Source organism: Musca domestica, unplaced genomic scaffold, assembly GCF_030504385.1.
Source record: "Musca domestica strain aabys unplaced genomic scaffold, Musca_domestica.polishedcontigs.V.1.1 33, whole genome shotgun sequence".
NCBI lineage: Eukaryota > Metazoa > Arthropoda > Insecta > Diptera > Muscidae > Musca > Musca domestica.
In genome coordinates this window covers 5,512,160-5,538,146 of record NW_026712312.1, presented here as the reverse complement: position 1 = coordinate 5,538,146, position 25,987 = coordinate 5,512,160, and the positions used below count along the sequence as shown (strand labels likewise).

The window sequence follows — 25,987 nt, the reverse complement described above, 5'->3', positions numbered from 1 at the left end:
TGAAGAATTATAACTCTTATTAAATGTGATGTAAGAGTCCGATTATCTTCAAATTACACACATGACAATATTTTTATTCACCCAAGGTCTGGTGTGAAGATGAAATATATCGGTCGGCTCCGTCTGGTATCTCCTCCACAAAGGGTCAAAATTTTGAATATTCATGAAGCTCATAAAACGCGACATTAACATCCGATTCCATTCAGGCTTGGCAAATCTTCATATTTTGATCGACACAAGGTCTGTCATAAATATGGTAGAGATCGGACAATTTCTTTTGGTACCTCCCCCACTAAGGGTCAAAGTTTCGAATAACCAAAAAGAGCAAAAAATGCAAAATAAGCAACCGATTCTCTTTAAATTTCACACATCCTATTATTTCTGCTAACACAAGATCTGCTGTGAAATTGGGATGTATCGGTTCACTCCTTCTGGTACCTCCCCCACAAAGGGTCTAAATTTTGAATATCCATAAAGCTCATAAAACGCGAAATTAACATCCGATTCCATTCAGACTTGGAACATCTCAATGTTTCCATTAACACAAGTTCTGTCATGAAGATGGTAGAGATCGGGCCATTCCTTCTGGTACCTCCGCCATGAAGGGTCCAAATTTTGAATATTCATGAACCTCATAAAACCAAAATTAACATCCGATTCCATTCAGACTTGGCAAATCTTAATATTTTAATCGACACAAGGTCTGTTATAAATATGGTAAAGATCGGACAATTTCTTCTGGTACCTCTCCCACAAAGGGTCAAAGTTTTGAATAACCAAAACGAGCATAAAATTCGAAATAAGCACCCGATTCTCTTTAAATTTCACACATCCTATTATTTCTGCTAACACAAGATCTGCTGTGAAGATGGGAGATATCGGTCCCCTCTTTCTGGTACCTCCGCCATAAAGGGTCCAAATTTTGAATATTCATGAACCTCATAAAACCAAAATTAACTTCCGATTCCATGCAGACTTGGCCCAGCTCAATATTTCCATCAACACAATATCTGTTAAAAAGATGATAGAGATTCGGATTCCTCTCCACATAAAGTTCAATATATATTCCGATGGAATTTATCATTTCGCATAAAATTAGATATCTTCGAGTTACAATTGAAAAAAAGATGTAATTTGTTCTATCAAACAAGTTTGACACAACCCTACCCACACCTATTTGTCTTGTTGTAAGTCAAATAATTTTGTTCCCAACCAATAATCCGAACATTTAATTAATCCAGAATATTTCATTTCATGTACGATACGAAATATTTATTCATAATTTTCAAATTATTTTTTTCTGGGAACACATTGATGTGGGATAATTATGCATTTTTAATGAACTTCCTAGATTTCCAAAAAGCCAAATGAAATCCCCCCATTTTTATCAACAAAATTCTTTCTTCGCAAAAGCCACTTCTACGTGCCATCTGTGCTAATGAAGCACCCAACTATGTGGCCAACAACATCAGAAATATTCGAGCAAAAAACGAAGCACCACAATTCATAATAAAGCTCACTTACCTATGACCATAATCGAATTCATTCACAATGTCTGTTGACCTTGAAATGAGTTTCCAAGTTTTCTTGGCAACAACAATTTGCCGCAGACGAGGCTTTGGCGCAATGTTTACAAGACTTTGGAATATTTTGTGTAAATTTTAACACATCCCAACTAATTGATTGGCCCTCAAACAGAATTAAGTTTACACTCGGCTGTGACCAGAAGATTAGGCGTGTGCTCATTATTGGGTGGTGGTGGTGTAATTGAACACGGAGCGGAATCATGGGGAGTAGTTATTGGGTTGTCATTTTTTTTTTTTTTTTTTTTTTTTTGCTTTTTTTAATTCAAGTATCAAAGCAAACGTGTTCCATAGATTTAGTGTCCGTCCATTCGTCTGCCTGCCTATCTGTCAGCCTGTCTTGGCTTTGTCACGCCATAATTTTGGCTAATGTACTTTAGCTCTGATACACCTTGTCACATTATGTCGTTTTGTTTTTGCTTTTCGCTTTCGTAAAAATTTTATGAATTCAGTCGATTTGTTCGGTCGTTAAAATTCAAAGCGGAAATTTGGGAATTTTTGAAATTATTATTTATAGAAAGAAATATGCGACTTTATCACCACATGTACGCCCTGTGTTGGGGTTTCGTTTCGTAATTTTATTCACGTTTTTTAATTAACAAAAAATAAAATTATTACACTGTGCGACAGAGTGAAGAGACCTTTGGACTTCAAATATAAAAATTGGAAAAAATTGTTTTTCAAATAAGGAAATATTTTGGAATTTTCTTGACTCCTTCTAGAAGAAGAGCCACTTCAGCTCTTCCAGGGGAAAAGCTATTTCAGCTTTTCTAGGAGAAGAGCTACTTCAGCTCTTCTAGGAGAAGAGCTACTTCAGCTTTTCTATGAGCAGAGCTACTTCGGCTCTTTTCAATGTCTGAGAAGAGGTACTTCAGCTCTTCTGTGAGAAGAGGTACTTCAGCTCTTCTGTGAGAGGAGCTACTTCAGCTCTTCTGTGAGAGGAGCTACTTCAGCTCTTCTGTGAGAGGATCTACTTCAGCTCTTCTGTGAGAGGAGCTACTTCAGCTCTTCTGCGAGAGGAGCTACTTCAGCTCTTCTGTGAGAGGAGCTACTTCAGCTCTTCTGTGAGAGGAGCTACTTCAGCTCTTCTGTGAGAAGAGCTACTTCAGCTCTTCGGTGAGAGAAGCTACTTCAGCTCTTCTCCTCTATAGCTCTTCTGTGAGAGGAGCTACTTCAGCTCTTCTGTGAGAGGAGCTACTTCAGCTCTTCTGTGAGAAGAGCTACTTCAGCTCTTCGGTGAGAGAAGCTACTTCAGCTCTTCTGTGAGAAGAGCTACTTCAGCTCTTCGGTGAGAGAAGCTACTTCATCTCTTCAATGAGAAGACCTTCAGCTCTTCTCCGAACACTCTCTTCCCTCCCATCTTAAAAATTCCTTACATCTGAAATCCGCCCCCACGATAAAGAGATTAAACATTTTATTATTTACACAATTAATTAGAAAAATGGAATTAACAAACGATAACAAACGAAATGCCTGGCAGTACAAAGTCCGCGATGTCTCGGCGTATTTAGCGTATTTGCATTTAATTTTTCTTGACTTGTGCGCTGATGACAGACACAGACAGACAGTTTGTCAGTTTTTTATTATTTTTTTTTTCTCAACGATGAGATGAGGAACTTTACATCAATTCCATCAATCATTTGTTGTCAGCTACTAGACACACACACACATGCGCACACATGGGGTGTTGTTTGTAGCCAAGGATGTGTGGAATTGAATTAGAATTGAAAAGGAGAAGAAAAAAAGTAAATTAAATTAAAAAAAACGATGATATATAGATGGCAATCTATTTTACAGGCTTTGCTTATTTATTTATTTATGTTGGCATTCGTTTAATATTCCATTTCATTTCAGATCCCAGAACGAAGGATTGGCCAATGATGTCATCACCATTTCCCACATTAGCTGTATGTCTCACATATGTCTACTTAGTCAAGGTAAGTGTTGGGAAGATAAATAAACACACACACACATGCACACGTACACAGTGGGGATTATTTGCGGGAAAAAGGACTAAGACGGGGAATTTCCTTAGAAAAGGATCTTCGGATTTTCTTTGGGAAATTCTAACTAAAATTTAAACGAAGTATTGAAAATTATTTAGTTTGAATAAAATAGGATATCTTTTTTATTTTATAAAATGTATTAAAAAATGCAGGGTGAGATGAAAAAACTGCAACCAACTTCAGACTGCTGTCATTTCCAAGCCACTCGTCCGTCAGATTTTAAAATAATAACAGTGACAGCTCATCATATAGTTTACAAGCGCACAAAAGTATTTTTGTGAGAATTTTCCAGAAAAAAGTTATTCCTGATGGATTTCGAGCGTGATAGTGTGATTTCTTCATATTTGGCTGGAAAACCACAAGTGGCTATCGTTAAAGAACTCCAGCATTTAAATGTGAATACATTTTTTGTGTCTCGTGATACTGGTGGCGTAGCCCGACGTCAAGGAAGTGGACGGAGAAAAACAGCAACATCAGCAGAAATGGTTGGAGTAAAAAAGCGACTTGATCGAAATCCGCGTCGCCGTGGCCGAAAATGGCTCGTTAGCTGAACATATCGCAATATTCTATTCGGCAAATATTGAAAAATGAGATCGGGGTAAAGCCATTGAAACTCAAAAAAGTGGAAGAACTTACACCGCAACAGAGAAAAAATAAACTCAAAAGAGCTAAAGAGTCGCTTCACTTGACCGAAAGTGGTGAACTGCCGAATTTGGTTTTCGCGTTTACTTGCCAAAGAAGTCAGCTGAAAATGCCCACCTTCGGTTGGCCACTAGAACTCAAGCTCCGGCCATGGTGATGGTGTGGGCCACCATAGCAGCCGATGGTCGCTCTTTGCCCGTATTAATCGACCGTGGGATCAGAATAAATGCCGAATATTATTGCGAAAATATTCTGGAGGGTGTATTTAAGTTTTGGGCGCGCAAACATTTCGTTCATTTCGTTTCGATCGTATTAATCGACCATGGCATCAGAATTAATGCCGAATATTATCGCGAAAATATTCTGGAGGGTGTATTAAACCCTTGGGCACGCAAACATTTTGGACATTCCAACAGGACTCAGGACCCATCGCACTCAGCCCGCGCCAACCAAGAATGGTTACAAAATGAGGTTCCTCGCTTCATTTCCAGCGCACAATGGCCACCAAAATCTCCGGATACCAATCCGTTGGCCTATTGTGTCTGAAGTATTTTGGAAAGCAAGATTGACACTAAAAAATACCCCAGTGTGTCGATCACCCCAAGTAAGCGCTTCGTCGAGAATGCGCCAACTTGCCGCAGAGCAACATTCGGGCAGCGTATGACGGTTTTATTGGCCTTTGAAGGCCATAAGTCCTGCCAAAGGTGACCAATTCGAACAAATCAAAACTTATTCTAAAATTTGATGTTATTTCCGACATTTTTATACCCTACACCACAAGGTGGTCAGGGTATTATGTCTTTGTGCATTTGTTTGCAATAGGCAAAAGGAAATGAGATAGACCCATGTTTCCTTTTGATGATCTGCATAGAATCACATTCTGAGTCGATTTATACATGTCCGTCCGTCCGTCCGTCTGTCCATGTATTTTTGTAAACAAGGACGAACGCAATTGAAATTGGAGATAATCAGTCAAAATTTAGATATAGCTCCCATATATATCTTCGTCCGATTTGCCTTTTATTGTGCACCAAACGTGTAATATCAGTCCGAATAGTATGGAATTTTGCACGTACAATCAGATTGGACCTGAAAATAAGTATGCCAAATTTGATCGAAATCGGTTCAGAGATAGCTATATCTCCCATATATATTTTTCATCCGATTTGTTATTTTTGTCCTCCGCAGCCGTAATATGCACTCTGTAACAACAATATTTGGGGAAATATATCAAATACAGCTCAGAAATACATTTACTAAATTTTATCGAGATCGGATCAGATTTGGATATAGCTCCCATATATAACTTCGTCCGATTTACTTTTGATTGTGCACCAAACGTCTAATATTTGCCCAAATTGGATGAAATTTTGCACTTACGACCGAAGATCGGTTCAGATATAGCTATAGCTCCCATATATATTGTTCATCCGATTTGTCATATTTGTTACCCACATCCTTAATATGCACTCCGTAACAACGATATTCATGGAAGTATATCAAATACAGCTCAGAAATATCTTTGCCAAATTTTATCGTAGTCGGTTCCGATTTGGATCCGATTTCAAATTAATTGTGCACCAAATAGGCAATACAAGTCCGAATTTAAAAAATACAAATGTTTCGACATATTTAGTCCTTTGAACTTTAAATTATAATTATAATCATAGCGTGTATTATTGAATTCTCCCATAAAAACTTTTTAATGTTATGTGCAGCTCTTCTAAATTAGCAAAGTGGTGTAGGGTATCATAAGGTCGGCCCCGCCCGACTTTAAGACTTTCTTTACTGGTTTGCCTTCATTCAATAAAATTTAAAACAAAAATTCAAAAATTATGGCTTTTAATTTTGTTACAGTTTTTTTATCTCACCTTGTTTTTGATATCCTTCAAAGGAAATTCTAATAAATTAACGACTAAAATAGTAGGAAAGCACCTAGGGAGCCTTTGTAAAACTTAAAAATTTTCCAAAATCATAACGAAATAATGAAACAAATGATCATGAATTTTAAGATTTAAAAAAAACATAACCATAACGAAATAGTGAAATAATAAATTTTAAGTTTTTTTTTTTGGAAAAATTTTTCTTAGCTTTTTTTAAATAATTTTCAAAAAAAAAATTATTACTCCCACTGTTCCAAGTCTAAATCTTAATCATGTGGGAATGTTAAAAAAAAAAACATTTTTTTTTATTATTCCCACTGTTCCATGTCGAAATCTTATTCATGTAGGAATGTCTGACTTCCTTATTCACTTCCCATTTATTATTATTGTTGTTTTTTATTTTTCAAATATACATTTATATGTCAAAAAATAAAAAAATGAAAATATTCACGTGCCAATGACATGCCACTTATCCTTACCCCTTTTAATTGATTGTTGTTTTCCTATTCTCTTTTTTTTTCTCCCTCTCTCTCTCCTTTTTTTTTCTTTATTAATTTTTTTCCAAATTGTAGGTTTTAGGTCCACGATGGATGGAAAATCGCAAGCCATTCCGTTTACAAAACACATTAATTATCTACAATGCAGCACAGGTGATATTTAGTGCGTGGATATTCTATGAGGTAAGTTGGGCATGATCCATGACCGTTTTGATGGCACCTCACGACAGGTGTGTAGGTGTGTTTGTGTCGGTCGTATGGGTGTATCGTTACAGCCGAGGAAGAAGAGAACAATTATCAAGGACTTGAGTCCCCGCCAACGAGAATTGGGGACCATGGAACGCCGCGTACATCTTTCTAGTAGGCTTCTGCAAGAGTGTGACAGTGTTAGCTTCAAACCAAAACCATTTGTTGCACAACCAACCAACCAACACCAACCATCATCACAAGCAATATTTCCCATCATCTGTCATTTGTTTGAATGCCTAACGGTTTCCTGTTTGAAGCTTTTGTTCGTTTTGTTTTGTTTTCTTTCTATGCACCTGTTCTGTTTTTGTTTTGTTTTCTTATTTAGTGTTTTTTTTTTTCTGTTGTGCCGTTCTCTCTACTAAGTTTAAGTTTGACATGTTCTTTTGTAGTGTTTAATGGGCGGCTGGTGGGGTCATTACAACTTTAATTGCCAACCGGTGGAATATGCCGATACCCCACGTGTCAATCGAGTAAGTTGGTGTCAAACTCCGTCAAACAAAAAGAGTCTCGACCAATTCATCGGAACAAAAATTGGGTTATCAAAAAAACAAAAAAATAAAAAATTCCAAAGAAGAATATTTTCTCTAGCACTCTCGAAACAAGTAACTATCACGCTGGCATAACCATTTCTTAAAAAAAATGTAATTTAAAACGTTCATCTCTGGCTTGTCACAGCGTAAGCGGCGGGTTAATGCCTTTCATCACATGTGCTATTAGTCTCCCATACTCTTCAAAATTATATCATGAAGAGCCTGGCATTTAGATCTTCGTTTTTTTGCCAATAACTACTTCCATGTTGCTTTCTTTAAGTTGGGGTTTACATACATACATACTTTATTTATTCTGCGTTCCAATCAAATGCCTATAATTGTTTTTTTATTTTTGCTTTCATAAAATTTATAAATTGTAGTAGCTTTGTTTTCTTTTTTCCTTTTTATGTGTTTTATTTATTGTTTTATTTTCGAAAATTCCAAAAACACACACACCCACATTTATACATAAAAACACGCCCCCACACATATACAACATTACACATCTATACAAAAACACACACACACATATATGAAATCTTCCTTATTTATTTATTGCTTTTACGTCGTCCAAACAAAATGAGATTGCTGAACAAAAATTGTAAATACAAAACAAGCCAGCAAAGCTCCTTCATTCATGCCTCTATGTAAGCTGTGTAGTAAGTAGTTGAGTAAGTAGTTAATTGTATTCGTTTATGATTATTAACATTATGTTGTATGTTGTTGCACAGTGTTTTGAAAGAGAAAAGCTAGGGTTTGTTAAAAATTGCCTTATATTGACAATGGGTGGGGTTTGGAGAACTTTAGGGGATAAGTCTCTCGTTCGATATCTAAAAAAAAATTCGAACCGAAATTCATTTTAATAAAAAAAAAATTAAAAAAATATATCCCCATCAAACAATGATAAACAAAATATTCTTAAAAGCCGCCTTCAAAAAATTCTCATTCACTTGGTCGCCGAAGGGTTGAAATGTAGATGCCAATCTTGGAGAGTTTTTGACAGATATTTTATTGTATAAAAATACACATAGGGACGAAGCTTGTTTCATAGAGTAATGCAAAAAGTTATTAACAGAAACCTAGCACAAATTTAGATTGTACAGCATATATGTGACCTGTCCGAATCTAAAATTACAATTGAAACGGGGTGAAACGTTTCAATTGCCAAAAAATATGCTTTTAAGTATATATTTTGCAGATAAATATTTAATATCTAGATGGCGCCCAAGATAATTTAAAGTACAATACGTCAAAGGTTTTGTATTTAAAATCGTTGCATATTTGCAGGGAAAATTGTAATTTTAGATTCGGACAGGTCACATATATGCTGTACAATCTAAATTTGAGCTAGGTTTCTGAACATAAGAATATTTCAAATTTCATTGGGCAAATATTTTGGTATAACAGCCAAGTTTATACCACTTTAGTATCAACACTGGGAATTTATAAAAAAAAACTCTGACGGATTTAAAAATTTATATCCGAAAGGGAAAAAATACTTCGAATTTAGGTAAAAAATGTTCACAACTCGAAAAATTCGGTCATTCCATAGGGTATTTAATTGTATATTATGAGCGATATCTGGATTGTGTTTGCAAACTTTAAACTTGAAGCATACTTTTAGGTGGGTAACAAAACGAGAATTTATAAACAGATCCTCAATTATGGTATTCTATTGTATACTAGCACGTGCCCTCCTTAAATTTTTAGATTCGCTCCAAAACTTCTTGTTAGGCCTTTTTAGCACTCAAAATGCATAATTTTTTGAGTTCGACAAAATTTGTAATCAAAACTTCATAAATCATACTAAATCTGCAGACCTTTAATGTTTTATATATTCTTCAGGTTTATCCTTTTTTCGGAAAGACAATTAGAAAAAAGTTTTCAAAATTGCACCAATGGACCCACATCCAATTTTTCCTTCCAAAGCTATTTTAACGTCAACAGTAACCTCCATATCAAATTTCAAGATTTCTCCTGTATTCCTTCACCCAATACCAAATGTGGTACCATTTAGTTCTTGTCGTACAATTATAGTACACATTTACAAAACCGCCTTCATATATCAATCACAGATACACAGAGACCTCAATATCACATTTGAGAGTTCCTGCCCTATACCTTCCCTCAATACTTAGTACTTTTCGTACAATTATAGTACGTATATCTAAAACACTGCGAAATCTAAAGTACAGATACTGTCAGTAGTCTAAATATCAAATTTCAGAATTTTATCTCTATCCATTCACCCAATACCAAATTTTGTACCATTCAGTAGATATCGAACAATTAGAGTACATATTTCCGAAACCTCCTCCATATGTCCTTTCAACACATAAATAGAGTCGCTGTTACCAAATGCCAAATTTAAGATTTCTAGCACTTTGAACAATATCAAATCGATATTGGGTGAAAGAAATAGCCGCGTTGAATATGTAAAATCAATAATTTTTAGAACTTTATCTGAAATTCATAATATAATATAAAAACATGAATATAGGCAATAAAAGACGAATGTTTGAAAGTTAATCACAGAATCGTGCGAAAACTGGAAAAAATGATATTAGTAATATATTGGGCGCCATCTTGTTACTAATATTGGTTGATTGAGTTCTTACTTGAGATATACTCATTGATAAGCATACTTACAGGCAGTGAATAATTCAACAGGATTTAAATAGGCTTAGTGAAATAAGAAGAAAATGAATATTTAAGAATAAAAGGCGGAAGATTTTAAAGTTCTAATGGAAAATTATTAAAATCGAAAAAAAAAACTATTTTTTTTTACTTAATTAAAAGAAAATTGAATTTATTTTAATCACTGTGCAACACTAAAAAACAACATACATTCATCGTAGCAATAATTGAAAATTAATACCATTTCACGAAATGTAAGGCTATAAAACGTTTTCCATAGCAAACTGTCTTACATTTGAAGAATTGAGCCATTGGTAACATAATTAAATTGTGTAAGTTTACAATTTTTATTATTATTGTTTTTGTTGGTTATGTGTAGTTATTTAAATGTTTACTTCAATGCAATTGGATGCACCGGCATCATCGACCATAGACCATTCACAAGACAATGGTTGTTGAATTTGTGTTGTATGTTTTATTTTCGTTTTTTATTTATTTATTTGTTTGGTTTGTAGTTTGCTTTTTTGTTGTATTCATGGTATCACAAGTTAACATTTTTTTTTCAAAAGTACAAGAACAACATTTTTTTTTAAATTTTTTTCCAAAATTCAAAAAAATCCAAAAAAATAGAAACAAAATTTGTAGAAGCATACAAGAGAGAAATATTTATTTTTTTTTTTCAATTATTTGGTATTTAAACGTTTCGAATGTTCAACAACGATAATGACACACACACGTACATACATACACAAATAAAAACAAACAAAATAACTTTCTTCCAGCCAAGTCCAACGAACTATGTAAGACTCAATCTAATACCTATGCGAACACACTCAGCAGCGTACATCCACCGACCGTTGTAATCAATGCTTTAATGCTCCTCCTCTCCTCCTACTCTCATAACGCCATTTGACATTTGAAGTTCATACGAAAAATTTTTGTTGTATTTCAGATTGGTATTTCCGGTTGGCTGACAGGACACTATAGCTTCCGATGTCAGCCGGTTGAGTATAATAATAACCCTAGAACGATAAGGGTATGTGTTAACCATCAAAATCAAAATTCTATTCCAAAAAACAACAACAAATGCATAGCATTTCGAAATTTTTCCATTTAACACATATAGTAAATAACCTCTGCATGCCCTTCTCTGACTCTCTCTCTCTCACGGGAAGACTCTTTTGGGAGTTTTCTTAGATCATTTCTCACAACCTCTCTCACTCTCTCCCTTTAAATCTCTCTCTCTATCTCTTCTGTTCTTTTGTTTGATTTAAGTCTCGCTCCAAAACAAGGAAAATGGTTTAAAATTATTTTATTTTTATTATTATTATATTATAAAAAAACAATTATAATTTTATTATTTAAATAAATATTTATAAAAACCAAAACCATTTTCCTTGTTGTCTCTTAAATTTGCAGCTTTAAGCCTCGCCTCCTTTGTTGCAAGCTTAAAACATGTGAACTCCGTTTGTTCTTTATTTTTATGAATTTCTTAATTTTCATTTTTTGCCTTTCTATTTTATTTTTATTATTTAAGAACCATATCCAAATAGAATATAATTTTGTAACTAATAATTGGTGGTGTTTAATTTTTTTTTTGCTTTCTTTTAACAAATTAAAAATATTTTTAATATTTTTTTTCTTTTTCGAGAGAGCTATTCCAGTTTATTTTTTTTCAAAAATAAAGTTATTACCAATAAATTATGAACTCTTGAGACATTTAATTTATATTTTTATTTTATGTACAAGAGATCATTAATTTTTATTGTTAATAACTTTCGATCCCTTTTTAACGAAATTTTATGTTGAAACCCCCCCACAAAAACAAAAAATGTTTTGATTGCATGACATGACATTTTAATATTTTTAGCTGCCCATGGAAATGTAAGTAATATATCTGCAATATAATAAAAATAAAAATAAATATTTTTTATTTCTAATGTTATAAAAAATAAATTATTATTAAATCTTAAAGATCGAAATCAAATTTTATAATACATAATATTTTTTTAACTAATTTATAAATTAATTATCTGTCCAAGTACCGACTTAATCAGAGCTGGCAAGCCATCGTTCGTGCTATTGATATTATCGATAGTTTTTGTAACCGAATGACAAAGTGCATTACAATAGGTCTGTCTAGCTACTTTTCCTGCAAGAATTGTCTAGCAACTTTTTTCTCAGAGAGAAAGATATTTTAATTCTCTTTTGCATGACAACTGTAAATCATCACCTGTTTTGCCAAATAAAATAATAATTTATACGCCATCAAAAACAATTCATCATTTTATTAAAAACCTAACCAGTGTCCGCTAATTCTTTAGTGAAAAGTCCACCTTAAAATTTTAGATTCGTTCCGACAGTTCGTGTTCGGCCATTTTAGAACTCAAAATTCACTATTTGTTCAGTTTGACAAAATGTTTTAATCAAAACTTAATGTATCGTCCTCTCTACATTTCAATTCCGGGTATCAACAGAGACCTCAATGTCAAATTTGAGAATTCCAGCCCTATCCCTTTACCTAATGCCAAATTTTTTACCATTTAGTATTTTTAGTAAAAATATAGGACGCATTTCTTAGGCGCGGACACCAACAGTGACTTCTATATCAAAACTCAGGATTTCAGTTTTTTTTCTTCTTTACTTAATACCAATACAATTATAGTACACATTTCCAAAATAACCTCTATATCTTAACTACAGACACCAACAGTGGACATCTATATAAAATTTAAAAATTTAGCCTAATTCCTTCACCCAATACCAAATTTAGTACCATTTAGTACTTTTCGTACAATTGTAGTACACATTTCCAAGACAACCACTATATCTTAACCACAGACACAAATAGTGACTTCAATATTAAATTTCAGAAATTTTACCTAATTTCTTCACCCAATACCAAATTTAGCATTATTTAGTACTTTTCGTACAATAAGAGTACACATTTCCAAAGTCACCTCCAATTCCAGATAGAAATAGAGACCTTAATTTCAAGTTTGAGAATGCCAGCCCTATCCCTTCACCTAATGCCAAATAACATTTAGTACTTTTCGTACAATTATAGTGCACATTTCAAAAACTTCCACTATATGTCAACCACAGACTCAAACAGTGACCTTAACATCAAATTTCAGCGATCCAAATTTCAGTGAACCCAAATTAGTACCATTTAGTACTTTGCGGACAATTATAGTATGCATATCAAAACCCACTTCATATCTCCACCCTACACAGCAATATTGACACAAATTTAAATTTTAGTACCATTATCTACCTTTCGTACATCTACGGGTCATATATCCAAAACTACCTCCAATACTATACACCAATTCTGACCCCAACACCAAAATTCAGAAATCTAACTCTATCCGTACAATCAGTAATACATTTTGTACCATTTATCACTTTTGTACTCTTGTAGTACTTAGTTCCAAAAATAATTTCAAATTTCAGGATTCCAGCTCTATAGTTTGACCCAAATACAATGTGTACCAAATTAAGTATTGATTCAGTACACATAACAAAAAGTTCCTTCATAACCCAATCCTATAATCCATCAGAAATCTTAATTGCAAATTTCTGGACTACAGCTCTATAGGTTTACACAAAACTAAATTGTACCAAATTTAGTACCACATAAGTACGAATTTTCAAAAGTTCCTATATAACCCATGCCTATTATCCAACAGTAATCATAATTCCAAATTCCAGGATACCAGATATTGGTATCCTGGATATTGGTTCAGGATATTGGTTGGTACCAAATTTAATACCATTTAGTACACATAAGTACAAATTTCCACAATTACCTACATCATACAATCCAATAGAAATCTTATTTCCAAATTTCAACATTCCAATTATATTGGTTGACCAAATTCCAAATTATACTAAATTTCGAAATTGTACCAAATTTAGTACCGTTTGGTACTTTTCGTGCACATAAGTACAAATTTCAAAAACTACCTGTATATCTCAATCCTCCGCCAGTAATTTTAATTTCAAATTCAATTCTCAGCTCCATCCGTTCCTCAAAATTCAAATTGTACTAATTCCAGTACTAAGGATAGTACTTTTCGTATACATGAGTACGCACTTCCAAAAGTACATCGACCCTACTCCCCAAACTCGATTGCCCTTCCTTCCTTGCCTCCAACACATGATACTAAATGGTACGAAATGTAGCACATTTACATTTTAGTACTCATTCCAAATTTAAGAGTTCTAGTATTACTTGTTCGTCAAAGGCAAATGGTACCATATTTTGTACTTTTCGTACCGTTCTGTTACGAATTTCCATTTTGCATACATTTTCTCAAAATAAAGGTGGGAATACAAAAAGCGCTTATTATGTTGGCTTCTTCGTAGAGGAACAAAGGAGTTTTAAGTTGACTTAGTACGATTTTGGCCTTAGGCTCCTTTGTTAATTTCCGAAGAAGCCAGCCGATGACTTAAGCCAGCCAAATAAGCCTTTATGTATTCCCACCTTAAGAATTAAATTCGAGATATCAAAACTGACAAGTTGCACACGAATTTATTAATGGATTATAAAAAACAGCTGTCTAATTGTTGCAGAGAGAAGGAGAGTTGCAAGTGATCGCAAGATGAAATTTGCCTGGTAATAATTTGCAAACTTGCTGTCAAAATGTCTCTCTTGAATCACTCTCTTCTCTAAAACTTTTGTGTTAACAGACGATTTCAATTAAAAAAAGGTGTTAAGTTCTTTTTTTTTGTGAATAACCTGACAGACCTAATACTTTAAACGTATATATATTAAATTTAAATATTTAAAAATTGCAGATATATTATTTTTCATTTCAGCAGCTGAAAAAATATAAAACAATTTACATTACGTTATAAATTGTATATTCTCTTTTTAATTTTTTTCTTCAAAATTTAACAACAGATGGTCCATGCTTGTTGGTGGTATTATTTCTCAAAGTTCACAGAGTTCATGGATACGGTAAGTTGAACTACAAAAATTACATTTTAAAATATTATTAAACGTATAATTTTTTCCCAGATATTCTTCGTGTTGCGCAAAAAGGAAAGTCAAATCACCACTCTGCACGTCATTCATCACGGCTGTATGCCCATGTCTGTGTGGTTCGGCGTTAAATTCACCCCCGGCGGCCACAGTACATTCTTCGGTTTGCTCAATACCTTCGTACACATTATTATGTACACCTACTATATGTTCTCGGCCATGGGTCCACAATTCCAGAAATATTTGTGGTGGAAGAAATATTTGACAACTTTGCAAATGGTAAGTATGAAGCATTGGATATTCTGACATTTGGATTTTTTTTTTAATATTTTTCTCCGTCTCCATTTCAGGTGCAATTCATTTTGATCATGGTCCATGCCTTCCAATTGCTGTTCATCGAATGTAATTATCCCAAGGCCTTTGTCTGGTGGATTGGCATGCATGCCGTTATGTTCTTCTTCTTGTTCAACGAATTCTACAAACAGGCCTACAAGGGTCGCAAATCGGTAGGTTTTTGTTTCTTCTTTTTACGAGAAGAAAATTATTGTATTATGCGTATTAATAACTAGCTATATTTTTTTAACAGCGAACAAGATTATAATGAAAGGATTTTGAGATTGGAAGTTCAATATGCCCAGTGTAAAAATTGTAATTTAAACTCATTTTTGATGACAATGATACTTACAATGATTATTGGTCGCATTGATCTTCCATTCTATGCTCTTAAATATTAATTTTATACAAAAATTTTAAAAGTTATTCTCTTTGAGCTTGAGTCAATATAGTTTTTATACCATCCACCACATAGAGTATGGAGGGTTGGAGCTTCTTTTTTACTTTTTTTTTGTATTTTACCCGATATTTCGCAATTTTTTTTTAATAAAATCGTCAGGGTTGATCTACAAAAATGATAAAACTGTAAATCACTCCTGAAATTATTCCAGTTAAATACCAAAAAAAAAATGTTGACATCAAGCACGAAGATAATTTTACTTATGATCTGTTCCAGATCCAGCAGGAATCGACTAAATTAGCAATTTTTTCCGATATCATAAAGGGAAAATTGTTATCGTTGTAAAAACTTTTACATTCTTGCAATTCTGAAACAGACCATTAATTTATCTGTCCCAGAATGTAAAAGAATAAAAAACTTTTTACAACAATAATCGTTTTTCATTTTTGAAATCGAAATAAAAATGCAAAGCTAGAATATTCTTAAGGGTTCTGGAACAAAGCAAATTTATTGAAATTGTGCTCTTTTCCAAAACATGAAAGAATCTGCTAGTTTTGCAATTCCTTTCTATATCATAAATGGAAAATCGGTTATTCCTTTTACATTCTTGTAGTTCTGGAACAGACCATTAAGGAACTATCAATATGTTCTCTTTAGAAATTATTTCTTTTAGAAATATTTGTATAACTAACATCTCTTTCTCATAACCTCTAGTTTTGAAAACTAACATTTTTCTCATAAAATCTATGAAATTTTTGAAAATAAATTCCTCACTAAATATAGAAATTGAAATTTCCCTAATGCAATTTCTTATAATCTCGTTCGCTGTATCATTAGCATTAGTATTATTACATCATTTAGATATATTTGCATTATTAGTGATTCAAAAACAAACCTAAACAAAAAATTAATTGCAAAATTAAGACATTGCACATTCAATACATTGCACCTGGTTGGGGAAAACAAAGTTTATTTTTGTTGTAATTTCTAACATCAAATAGCATTAACTAGTATAACTCTTTATTGCAATGGCATTAACTCGCGTATAACAGTTAATGGCACCGAGGATAACTTTATTAATACGGATAACATGATGTGTCACAAAGCTGACACGAGGCAGGATTAACAGATACATTTTAAAAATAGCTTCGGATTAATAACAGCCAAGAATTAAAATTTAACAATACAAAAATCACCTACTTCTAACTAAGAAGTCCGACGATTTCAAATCACTCGATAACATAACGATTTAGCAAAGTGATCGAATTTCTCACCTTAAAGGGTTAGTGTAATGAATATGGGACCTTAGATTTTCGGCAGGACTATCCAATATACTGACCATAAAAATACTCCCTGATCGTTATAGCCCCTTACCACGAAGGGCAGATCCAATTGCCAACCAAATTGAATGTAATTTGGCATTTTGGGCTGTTTTTGACATTTGCCATAAACAAAATGTCAATACTAGTCCAAGTTTTGAAAAAAAAAACTTTTTTTTTAGAAGAGTCGGAAAATTTTAAGAACTTTAAAACCTACTTCTCTTCTGAATTATTTGTATCCTAATTTTTTGAACGTACAATTGCAAGGCTGTAATTTATTAGGTCTGTATGGTTACTTTTCCTGCAGGGATTTTCGAACGATTTTTTTTTTTTTTTTTGAGAGGGCTGTGTAGTTTTTTTTTTCTCTTTTGCAAGAAAGGAAACAGACGGAAAACCTGCATAAACGAACGAAAAAATTAGTTCTCCATAAATAAATGAAGAACGTAAAAATTAAATAAATACATGTAGGTGCCTATACGAAGACCTGCTTAGACAATTTTCACAGACTATAGTATCAATTATGAACTTCATTTACCAAATTTGAAACGATTTCGATTTCGATTTCTATACGAAGACGTGGACCTGCGATTTTCTGTCACAGGCTGTAGTACCCATTATGAATGGCAAATACTAAATTTTAACAATTCCAGTGAATAATGTAGCTAAAATCATTAAAATACCGAATGTAGGGAGGTGCTGTCATTTAGGTGCCTATACGAAGACCTGCTTAGACAATTTTCTATCACAGGCTGTAGTTCTCATTAGGAACTTAAAATACGAAATTTGAAACGATTCCCGTGAATAAAGTCGCTAAAATCATCAGAATACCGAATATCGGGAGGTGCCGTTATATGGCGGCTATACGAAGACGTTGGCTTGCACGCAAAATTTTCTGTCATAGGCTGTAGTATCCATTACAAACTTCAAATACCACAATTGAAACAATTCCCGTGAATTATGTCGGTAAAATCGTCAAAATAACGAATATCGGAAGCTGCCGTTATATGGCACTATACGAAGGCGTGGACCTGTCATATGCTGAAGTATCCATTACGAACTTCAAATACCAAATTTGAAACAATTCCGGTGATAATGTCGCTAAAATAATGAAAATACCGAATATGGGGAAGTACCGTTATATGGGGGCTATACGAAGACCCACGTCTCGACATAGAATTTTATGCTGATCAAGAATACATACTTTGTGGGGTCTTTAATGTATATTTCGAGATGTTACTTAATACTTAAGATACCCTCCATGCTATGTGTATTGGTAGATGATATGTACATGTAGTTGTTGTTGTTTGAAAAAATATTCACTAATTCATTAAAAGACCATAAATTAGATTGATGTTCATTCGAAAGGCTTTTCATAATTTGCCATAACGTTGTAAACATAAAACATTTATTTGATACCCATCGTAGAGCCATAAAAAAAAATTCGAAACTATTTTCTAATATTTTTCCCCTCACGTTGTTATCACACGAATGGTGGTGTGGTGGTGTCGTCACTCACTTTTTGGCCCAAATGCCATGGCAGCAGCAGTTGAGTTTCAAATTTGGATAAAAATTTCATTGACATTGATTTTGTTGTGGTATGTGTCGACACATAAATATTTTGTCGTACCTACAACGCTGGCCCAGCCATCGGCCATGGCAACATCTAACAGTACATACAACAAGCACAACAACAATAACAACAATAGCAACACATAACAATGTCACCATTGTGGGTTTTTTTTTCCTGCTGCGGTACTATTGGCCCATTCCGCCAGTCATGAATGGAACGCCAGTAACTAAAAATAACCCCATTCAAAATACAATATCTTCCAAAAACAAAAACAAAAAAAACAAAATTCAATTCAATACAACTCCAAGCAAATCAAATGTTTGCTTTCATTTCGAATTATTTCTCGCCTCACTCAATGGCTTTATAGAGCCACACGGCACGTTGATTTTAAAGTGAAATATGGGTCTTTGGGTCTTTCAGTCAGCCGGTCAGTCCGTTGGCCATAATTCACATTGTTTAGCAGTTACAGCGCAGCTAACATTTGCACAGTGTCTTGAAATTTTTTAAAAATTTCAAATTAATTTAATATTACAAAAATTAGCGAGACGAAAATCATTTGCACCCAATAGATTGTTGTAATCGTTAGACTGTTTGGTTGATCTTACCAACGTTTAATAGTCAAATCATAGTCTTTGATGCTAATGTATGTTTTTGTTGTTGCTGTCTGTCTGTCATCATCATCAGCAGCAGCATCACCGTCTCACCATCTTGAGTAACAAAAAAACAAGTGAAAGTTTACTCTGAACGCGCAAACCCATGAATAAAAACCATTTGCCTCACACCGGTCCCATAGATGTGAACAGACGATCTGCTTCGACCATAAGCGTTAAGCGCCGCAGCCAGTGAGAAAAGAAACCATTAACACCAAAACAACAACAAAAAACCTACCAACTGAAGAGAAAAAATTACATAATAATCGTAATGATGATAGGTTTTCTTTGTCCGAATAGTTGATCGGCATTGGGTGGTTTGGTGGCTGGATAGAGCAGCCAGCTGACCGACTGGCTGTAGCCGGTCTATTTGATTACACACAATTTTTCTTAGAGGCTTTTTTGACATGTGTTTTTTTTTTTTAAATATTTTTTGTCGTTAATATGAAAAATTTACAAATCTTAATTGAATAACTGGCTAGAGCTCATAACTTTTGGATACCATAGATGAGAGACATTTTTTATCTGGTTTTTGACACCTAAGAGAGATAGACACTCTCTTTCATTTGAAAACGAGTTTTTTCCAATGAATTTGCAAAAGTTGATTAAGAGGGGATTAATTTGTAATTAGCTGAATTAAAAACTGAGTTTTATGGAAACCTTTATAAAATATAGGATCGGAATTTTTGTTCTATGTTTCGTCCAAACATTATACTAAGGTTCGACCCTTGACAAATAAAGTCGTAGAGAAACCTTTATAAAATATAGGATCGGAATTTTTGTTCTATGTTTCGTCCAAACATTATACTAAGGTTCGACCCTTGACAAATAAAGTCGTAGAGCTTCAAAATTTGGTGCAACAGTGTGTATTATGTTTAGGATGGTTGGTAATGAAAATAAGATATATAGGTCCACGTTTAGTTATAGCCTCCATATAACTGTACTTCCCTATATTTGGTATTTGGATGATATTAGCGACTTTATTCAACGGAATTGTTTAAAATTTCCTATTTGAAGTTCGGAATATGTACTGCATCCTAAAACAAAAAATTACTTAGGCAGATTCACCCCTTTGTATTCTTAGTCATTTCAAGTTCCTTCCAATTGATGGAGGGTAATAAAAGTTCGGCCCGAGCGAACTTAGCTGATTTTTTACTTGTTTTCTTTTTATAAGATAAGTTATCGTAAGAAATTTCATAGAAACATGGGAATGTGAAAAGTATGGACCAATTCGGATACACTTTTTTACTAAATGGGATTTTTTGCAGGGAAGGTACCTTAATGATTGAGATTAATATTAGTAGCTATGTGCAAAGTTTGGATCCAACCAAGAAATCCATCGATTTCATAAGAAATATGCTCTTTGAACATGTCGAGCATTTTTGATGGACACTCCAGAAACAGGGGGCCGACATATCCCATAAATTTAAAAAAAATGGATTCAGTTTTAGATTTTTTTTTATCGATAACGGTTACTATACCATACCCTCAGCCATATGGCTAGAGGGGGTATATATCATTTGTGTTAACCTCAGCCATAAAGCTAGAAAGAGGGTATACATCATTTGATACGGCCAAAACGTGCCTCATCGAAATAGCAGTTTTAGACCCTAGGTCTATTTGGACCTAATCCGTTTCAGAACATTTGAAGTCCATCTAGAGATGTCCGTCCGTCTGCCTGTCTGGCTGGTGTGCACGATAACTCTCGAAGACACTATCCAATTTGATCCAAATTTGATCGAGTTCGGAAATGGGCAATATCGGTCCACTCCTTCTGGTGCTTCCCCTACAAAATGTCTACATTTTCCAAGAAAATAATTTGCTGCAAAAAAGAGAAAGGATAAACCGATTTTGCTCTAATATTTGCATTAGTGCTAGGTCAGGTGCGAAAATGAACAATATCGGTCCACTCCAAAAAGGTCAACATATTGATTAATTATAACTCTTATAAAATGTGATGTGAATCACAATATTTTTATTAACCCGATTCAACTCTTGTCAAAAAATTTTGGGTAGGGAGTAAAATTGAATCCAAGCTCTGATTTACGGACGATTTCAGGTATGCCATATTTTGGGTAACCAGACAGACCTATTGTCAATGGTAATTTAATTACACTGTGCGACAAAACTTCATTTTTTCAATAATTACGGGGGAAATTCAACGGATTGTGAAAGTAGAGCTTGAAGAAAGAAGACACGTGTATCGGCACTTTTGGAAAGTTTGCAACGAAATGCACGCAAAATAGAGGGTGCAAGTTTCCCCTCTTCAACACTTTTGGTAATTTTCAGATTAGGATGCCTCAGAATCCGTGCATTTTAGGTATTATGAGAAATATTTTGACTGAAAATCAAGCGAGGCAAGAAAGTCGCCTTTTGAGTCCTTTTTTAGAATATGACTAAAAACTCCCTTTAAACGGGATGGTAGCAAGTCAAAATATTCTACAAAATTATTTGTCATAAAATTTTACTATAGTCGTCAAATATTTATATCTTACCTATACGCCAGGATATACATAAAACACGCATTTAAGGGTTAAAGCCGTACCTTGTGTGAGTCCGGTCAAAAATCCCAAACAAAGCATCACTTTAGAAGCCTGACGTCAAAGAAAAAATATTCCTCATTAAATTTTACTTTAATTCATCAAGAGAAAGATATTTCCATCTTCACTGCGTATCAAAAAATATCAATGTTCCCAAGAAAAACCCTAAAATATAACCTTTTTCCGACCAGTCCGAATCAAAATCTCCCCTTATACTTCATTTTTTGCGAAAAGTGTCAAAGACAAAAATGTTCTTCATCGATTTTTACCATTTCTCACGAAAGTAAAGAAATCTCTATTTCGACTGAATACCAAAAAAAAACATTGCTTTATGTTCTCAAAAAAACCGAAAATATTTGTATCAATTTCCCTCGAACTTTTTTCGATTTGACACCTGAAAGTAATATAAAATTTCATTTTACAGGAAGAAATATTCTATTCAAAATTTCACTGTATATCTCAGAATAAACCATATATCTAGGTACAATAGTTTTCATGAAAATAACATTCCAAATTTGTGTATTAAAAGTGAAAATTATGTGCTTGTTTTTTTACTGTTAATTTAACATGTTTCCAATCCGAGTCAAAATCTCCCTTTATTTTTTATTTTTTGGGAAAAGTATGAAAGACAAAAATGTTCTTCATCAATTTTACTATTTGTCGCAAAAGTAAAGAAATCTCTATTTCGACTGTATACCTAAAAAACATTTGCATCAGTGTACCTCAAAAACCCTGAAAATATTCCCCAACTTTTTTGGATCAATTTTTCCTGAGACTTTTTCGAGTTGACACCTGAAAGTAATATAAAGTTTCATTTTACACAAAAGTTGTCAAAGGAAGAAATATTCTATTCAAAATTTCACTGCATATCTCAGAATAAACCATATATCTAGGTACAATAGTTTTCATGAAAATGACATTCCAAATTTGTGTATTAAAAGTGAAAATTATGTGCTTGTTTTTTTACTGTTAATTTAACATGTTTCCAATCCGAGTCAAAATCTCCCTTTATTTTTTATTTTTTGGGAAAAGTGTGAAAGACAAAAATGTTCTTCATCAATTTTTACTATATGTCACAAAAGTGAAGAAATCTCTATTTCGACTGTATACCTAAAAAAAAACATTTGCATCAGTGTGCCTCAAAAACCCCGAAAATATTTCCCAACTTTTTTGGATCAATTTTTCCTGGTACTTTTTTCGAGTTGACACCTGAAAGTAAATTAAAAATTCGATTTAGGTAGAAGGTATCAAAAGAAGAAATATTCTATGCGAAATTTTACTATAAATCTTAGAATGAACTATATATATAGGTGCAATAGTTTCTATGAAAATTACATTCAACATTTAGGGAAAATTATCACTATGCTTTACTGTTAATTTAACACGTGTCCACTCCAAGTCAAAATCTCCCTTTATACTTCATTTTTTGGGGGGAAGTGCCAGAGGAACAATTATTCTAGATCACATTTCATTGTGAGTCTCCGGACAAAACAAATTTGTATACCTAATATTTATCATACAAAATAGCATACATTTGTGGTAATAAAAAACTAGTTTATATCTGAAAAATTTAGCACGTACTTTACGTGAGTTTTTGCAAAACTCCCCAACAAAGCATCACTTAAGAAAGATGACGTCAAAGTCAAAAATATTCTTCACCAAATTTTACTATAAGTTACTAAAGAAAAGAAATCTCTATTTTGACTGTATATCAAAAAAATCCTTGATTCAATGTTCTCAAAAAAAAAAACCGAAAATACTCCCTAATTTTTCTGATCAAATTTTCCTTGGATTTTTTTCGAGTTGATGCCTCCCTTCCCTCATACTTCAGTTTTTGGGGAAAGTGTCAGAGAAAGAATTATTCCAGAAAGGGTTCAAAGTTCATTTTATTAATAAATTTGGACAATTTTTTATATATGTAGATAGGGTAAATGGTTCTGACAGTTGCTCAATTGTGACAAATTTCAATGTACGCTCCAGATATACAAACAAAAAAAAAATAATGTTTTAAATTGGATATGCTTTAACTGGGAGGGAATACAGCCAGCTGAATTAAAAAAATATATAAAAAATACAAAGTGCAATTTATAAAGATTCCCAAAAAATTGGCATGGATTTGAGCGAGCGCAATATTTTTTTTATTTTGAAAAAAAAAATCAAAAAAAAATTAGTTAGTAAATCAGATCTTAGATCAAAATTTAATGAATTTTAAATATTTTCGCCTTGTCTTAATCAAATATAAAAAAAGAGTACAAATATTAAAATTGAATCAATTGACTTTTTTTCCAAATAATGCAAATATTTTTTTTTTAAACTTTCATATATTTCTTTTACCTTTTTCATACATCCAACATTTTTATGGTGTTGTTTGTTGTTGTTATTGTTGTATTTCATCATGTAGTTGTATTTCTAACATTTTTTTAAATAACATTTTAATGGTAATCATCCAACAATATTCTACTTTTATGTGCGCTCGCTCCATCTTCAACCAAAAACCAACCACACCACCATCCATTTGTGACAAAAAATGTGTTTGCCGCTACCACGACAACGTAACGTAACGTAACGTAACTTATCTGCCACTACTACGTCATTCAACGATGCAATCTTTAACCCTAAATGCCACAATAATACCCAATTACAATAAAAACAACTACGCTTTGCTAATTTTTGTTGTAAAACCGTAAATTCTATGTATCGCCCTGCTCATTGTTAATAATACTACAAAATATCGAATTTTTTTTGGTATGTTCAGCAATACAAGAATTTATTAATGTTCTGCTTGCAGCGTCCCGAAAAGCTAAGGAAGGAAGATGAACCCCTACTGGCCAACGGCCATGCCAATGGCGATTGCCAGACAACGGAAAAGAAGCTATTGAATGGCCATGCCAATGGCAAACTCATGGCCAATGGCAGCAGCAGTGCGAAATCCTCGAACGGCTACAGCAGCAGCAGCAACAGCAATGGTTACAAGAATGGCGCCGTGCTGGCCAATGGCGTCAACGGTCACACAACAGAGCTGACGCAGCGAAAGGTGAAATAATACAAGGCCAAAAATGGCAAACGTAAAATGCTGAAAAAGAAATTGGACATTTAATCGATAGAAATCTAATACAGAAACAACAACAAAAACAACAACAACATAGAGCTGAGAGACCGATCGCTAGAAAATCAATTGGAACTTAATTGCAATAATTCTAATATTACAACAACAAAAAGAGAGAAAAACAAAAACACAAAAGTAAATACAACAACACCTAAAACAAAAACTATTGTTTTGTAGTCTAGACAATGAAAACCTAAAACCAAGGGATCTCCTAACTTCAGTAATGGCCTGTAACCCGCTCGAGTCTGGCCTGGCTCTGAAGAGTCTAAAAAATCCCAAGCAAAAAACTTCTACATTAGCCGAATAGTTGAGAAGACAAAACATAACAAGCGTTGTATTAAACTAAAGATTTCTATACAATTTACAACAACAAAAACAAACATTTTGTGATGTATTTTTCTTTTTTATAAAAAAAAACATATTTTTTGTGTACATTTTTTCCAAATAGTTCCGTAACATTTACAAAAATAACAACAAAATATTACATACCGACACACACACACAAAATAAACCAAAATAAAAACCATTTTTCCAAGGCATAAAGGATTACAGGACTGGGCTGAATAAAAAAAATCAAAAAAGTGAGGTTATGGCAATATTTTTTTAGAAAATAAAAAAATATTAGTTTAAAATATCTGGGAATTTTGTATTCAGACAAAATTAAAAGATAAATTTTAAACATAACCCCACTTCTAATAACTTTGGAATCCATTAATTAGCTCAGTGTCTTTATTCTTTAGCTCCAAGAAAATTGGTTGGTTTTCCTAAAAACTCTAATTCTTTTTCTACGTTGGTCTTAAGTTTCAAATTCACACACACACAGTTTTATACAATGTTATATATACAACTAATTATTTTTGTTATATGTTTTTCATTCTTTTGTTCTTTACAAAAAAATTAAGCAGAAAAAAACCCAACAAATCTTTATAAAAATTTTGTAGCTTTTTAAAGTAAAGTAAATTTAAAAAAAAATATTCGCTTTAGTTGTACAAATTATAAAAACAAAAGAAAGAAAAAAAAACAAAACAAATTACAAATACGAGTCGAAGCCG

At 33.2% G+C, this 25,987-nt stretch overlaps 1 protein-coding gene across 6 annotated transcripts in view; it reads left to right on the top strand.

Annotated features, from left to right (window-relative positions):
* Positions 1–25,315, top strand: part of LOC101898711 (elongation of very long chain fatty acids protein AAEL008004) — a 103,841-nt gene extending 78,526 nt beyond the window's left edge. For 4 of the 6 annotated variants that reach the window (XM_059125284.1, XM_059125285.1, XM_059125283.1 and 1 more), the window contains 7 exons: positions 3,438–3,520; positions 6,687–6,794; positions 10,980–11,063; positions 14,937–14,993; positions 15,054–15,296; positions 15,368–15,523; positions 24,585–25,315. In XM_059125284.1, coding sequence (XP_058981267.1) covers positions 3,438–3,520; positions 6,687–6,794; positions 10,980–11,063; positions 14,937–14,993; positions 15,054–15,296; positions 15,368–15,523; positions 24,585–24,872 — 1,019 coding nt within the window. In that variant the 3' untranslated portion in view covers positions 24,873–25,315. Of the gene's footprint in view, positions 1–3,437; positions 3,521–6,686; positions 6,795–7,249; positions 7,331–10,979; positions 11,064–14,936; positions 14,994–15,053; positions 15,297–15,367; positions 15,524–24,584 lie in introns of all 6 variants that reach the window. The other 2 variants (XM_020036244.2, XM_020036245.2) reach the window with 2 other exon arrangements.
* Positions 25,316–25,987: the final 672 nt, after the last annotated feature.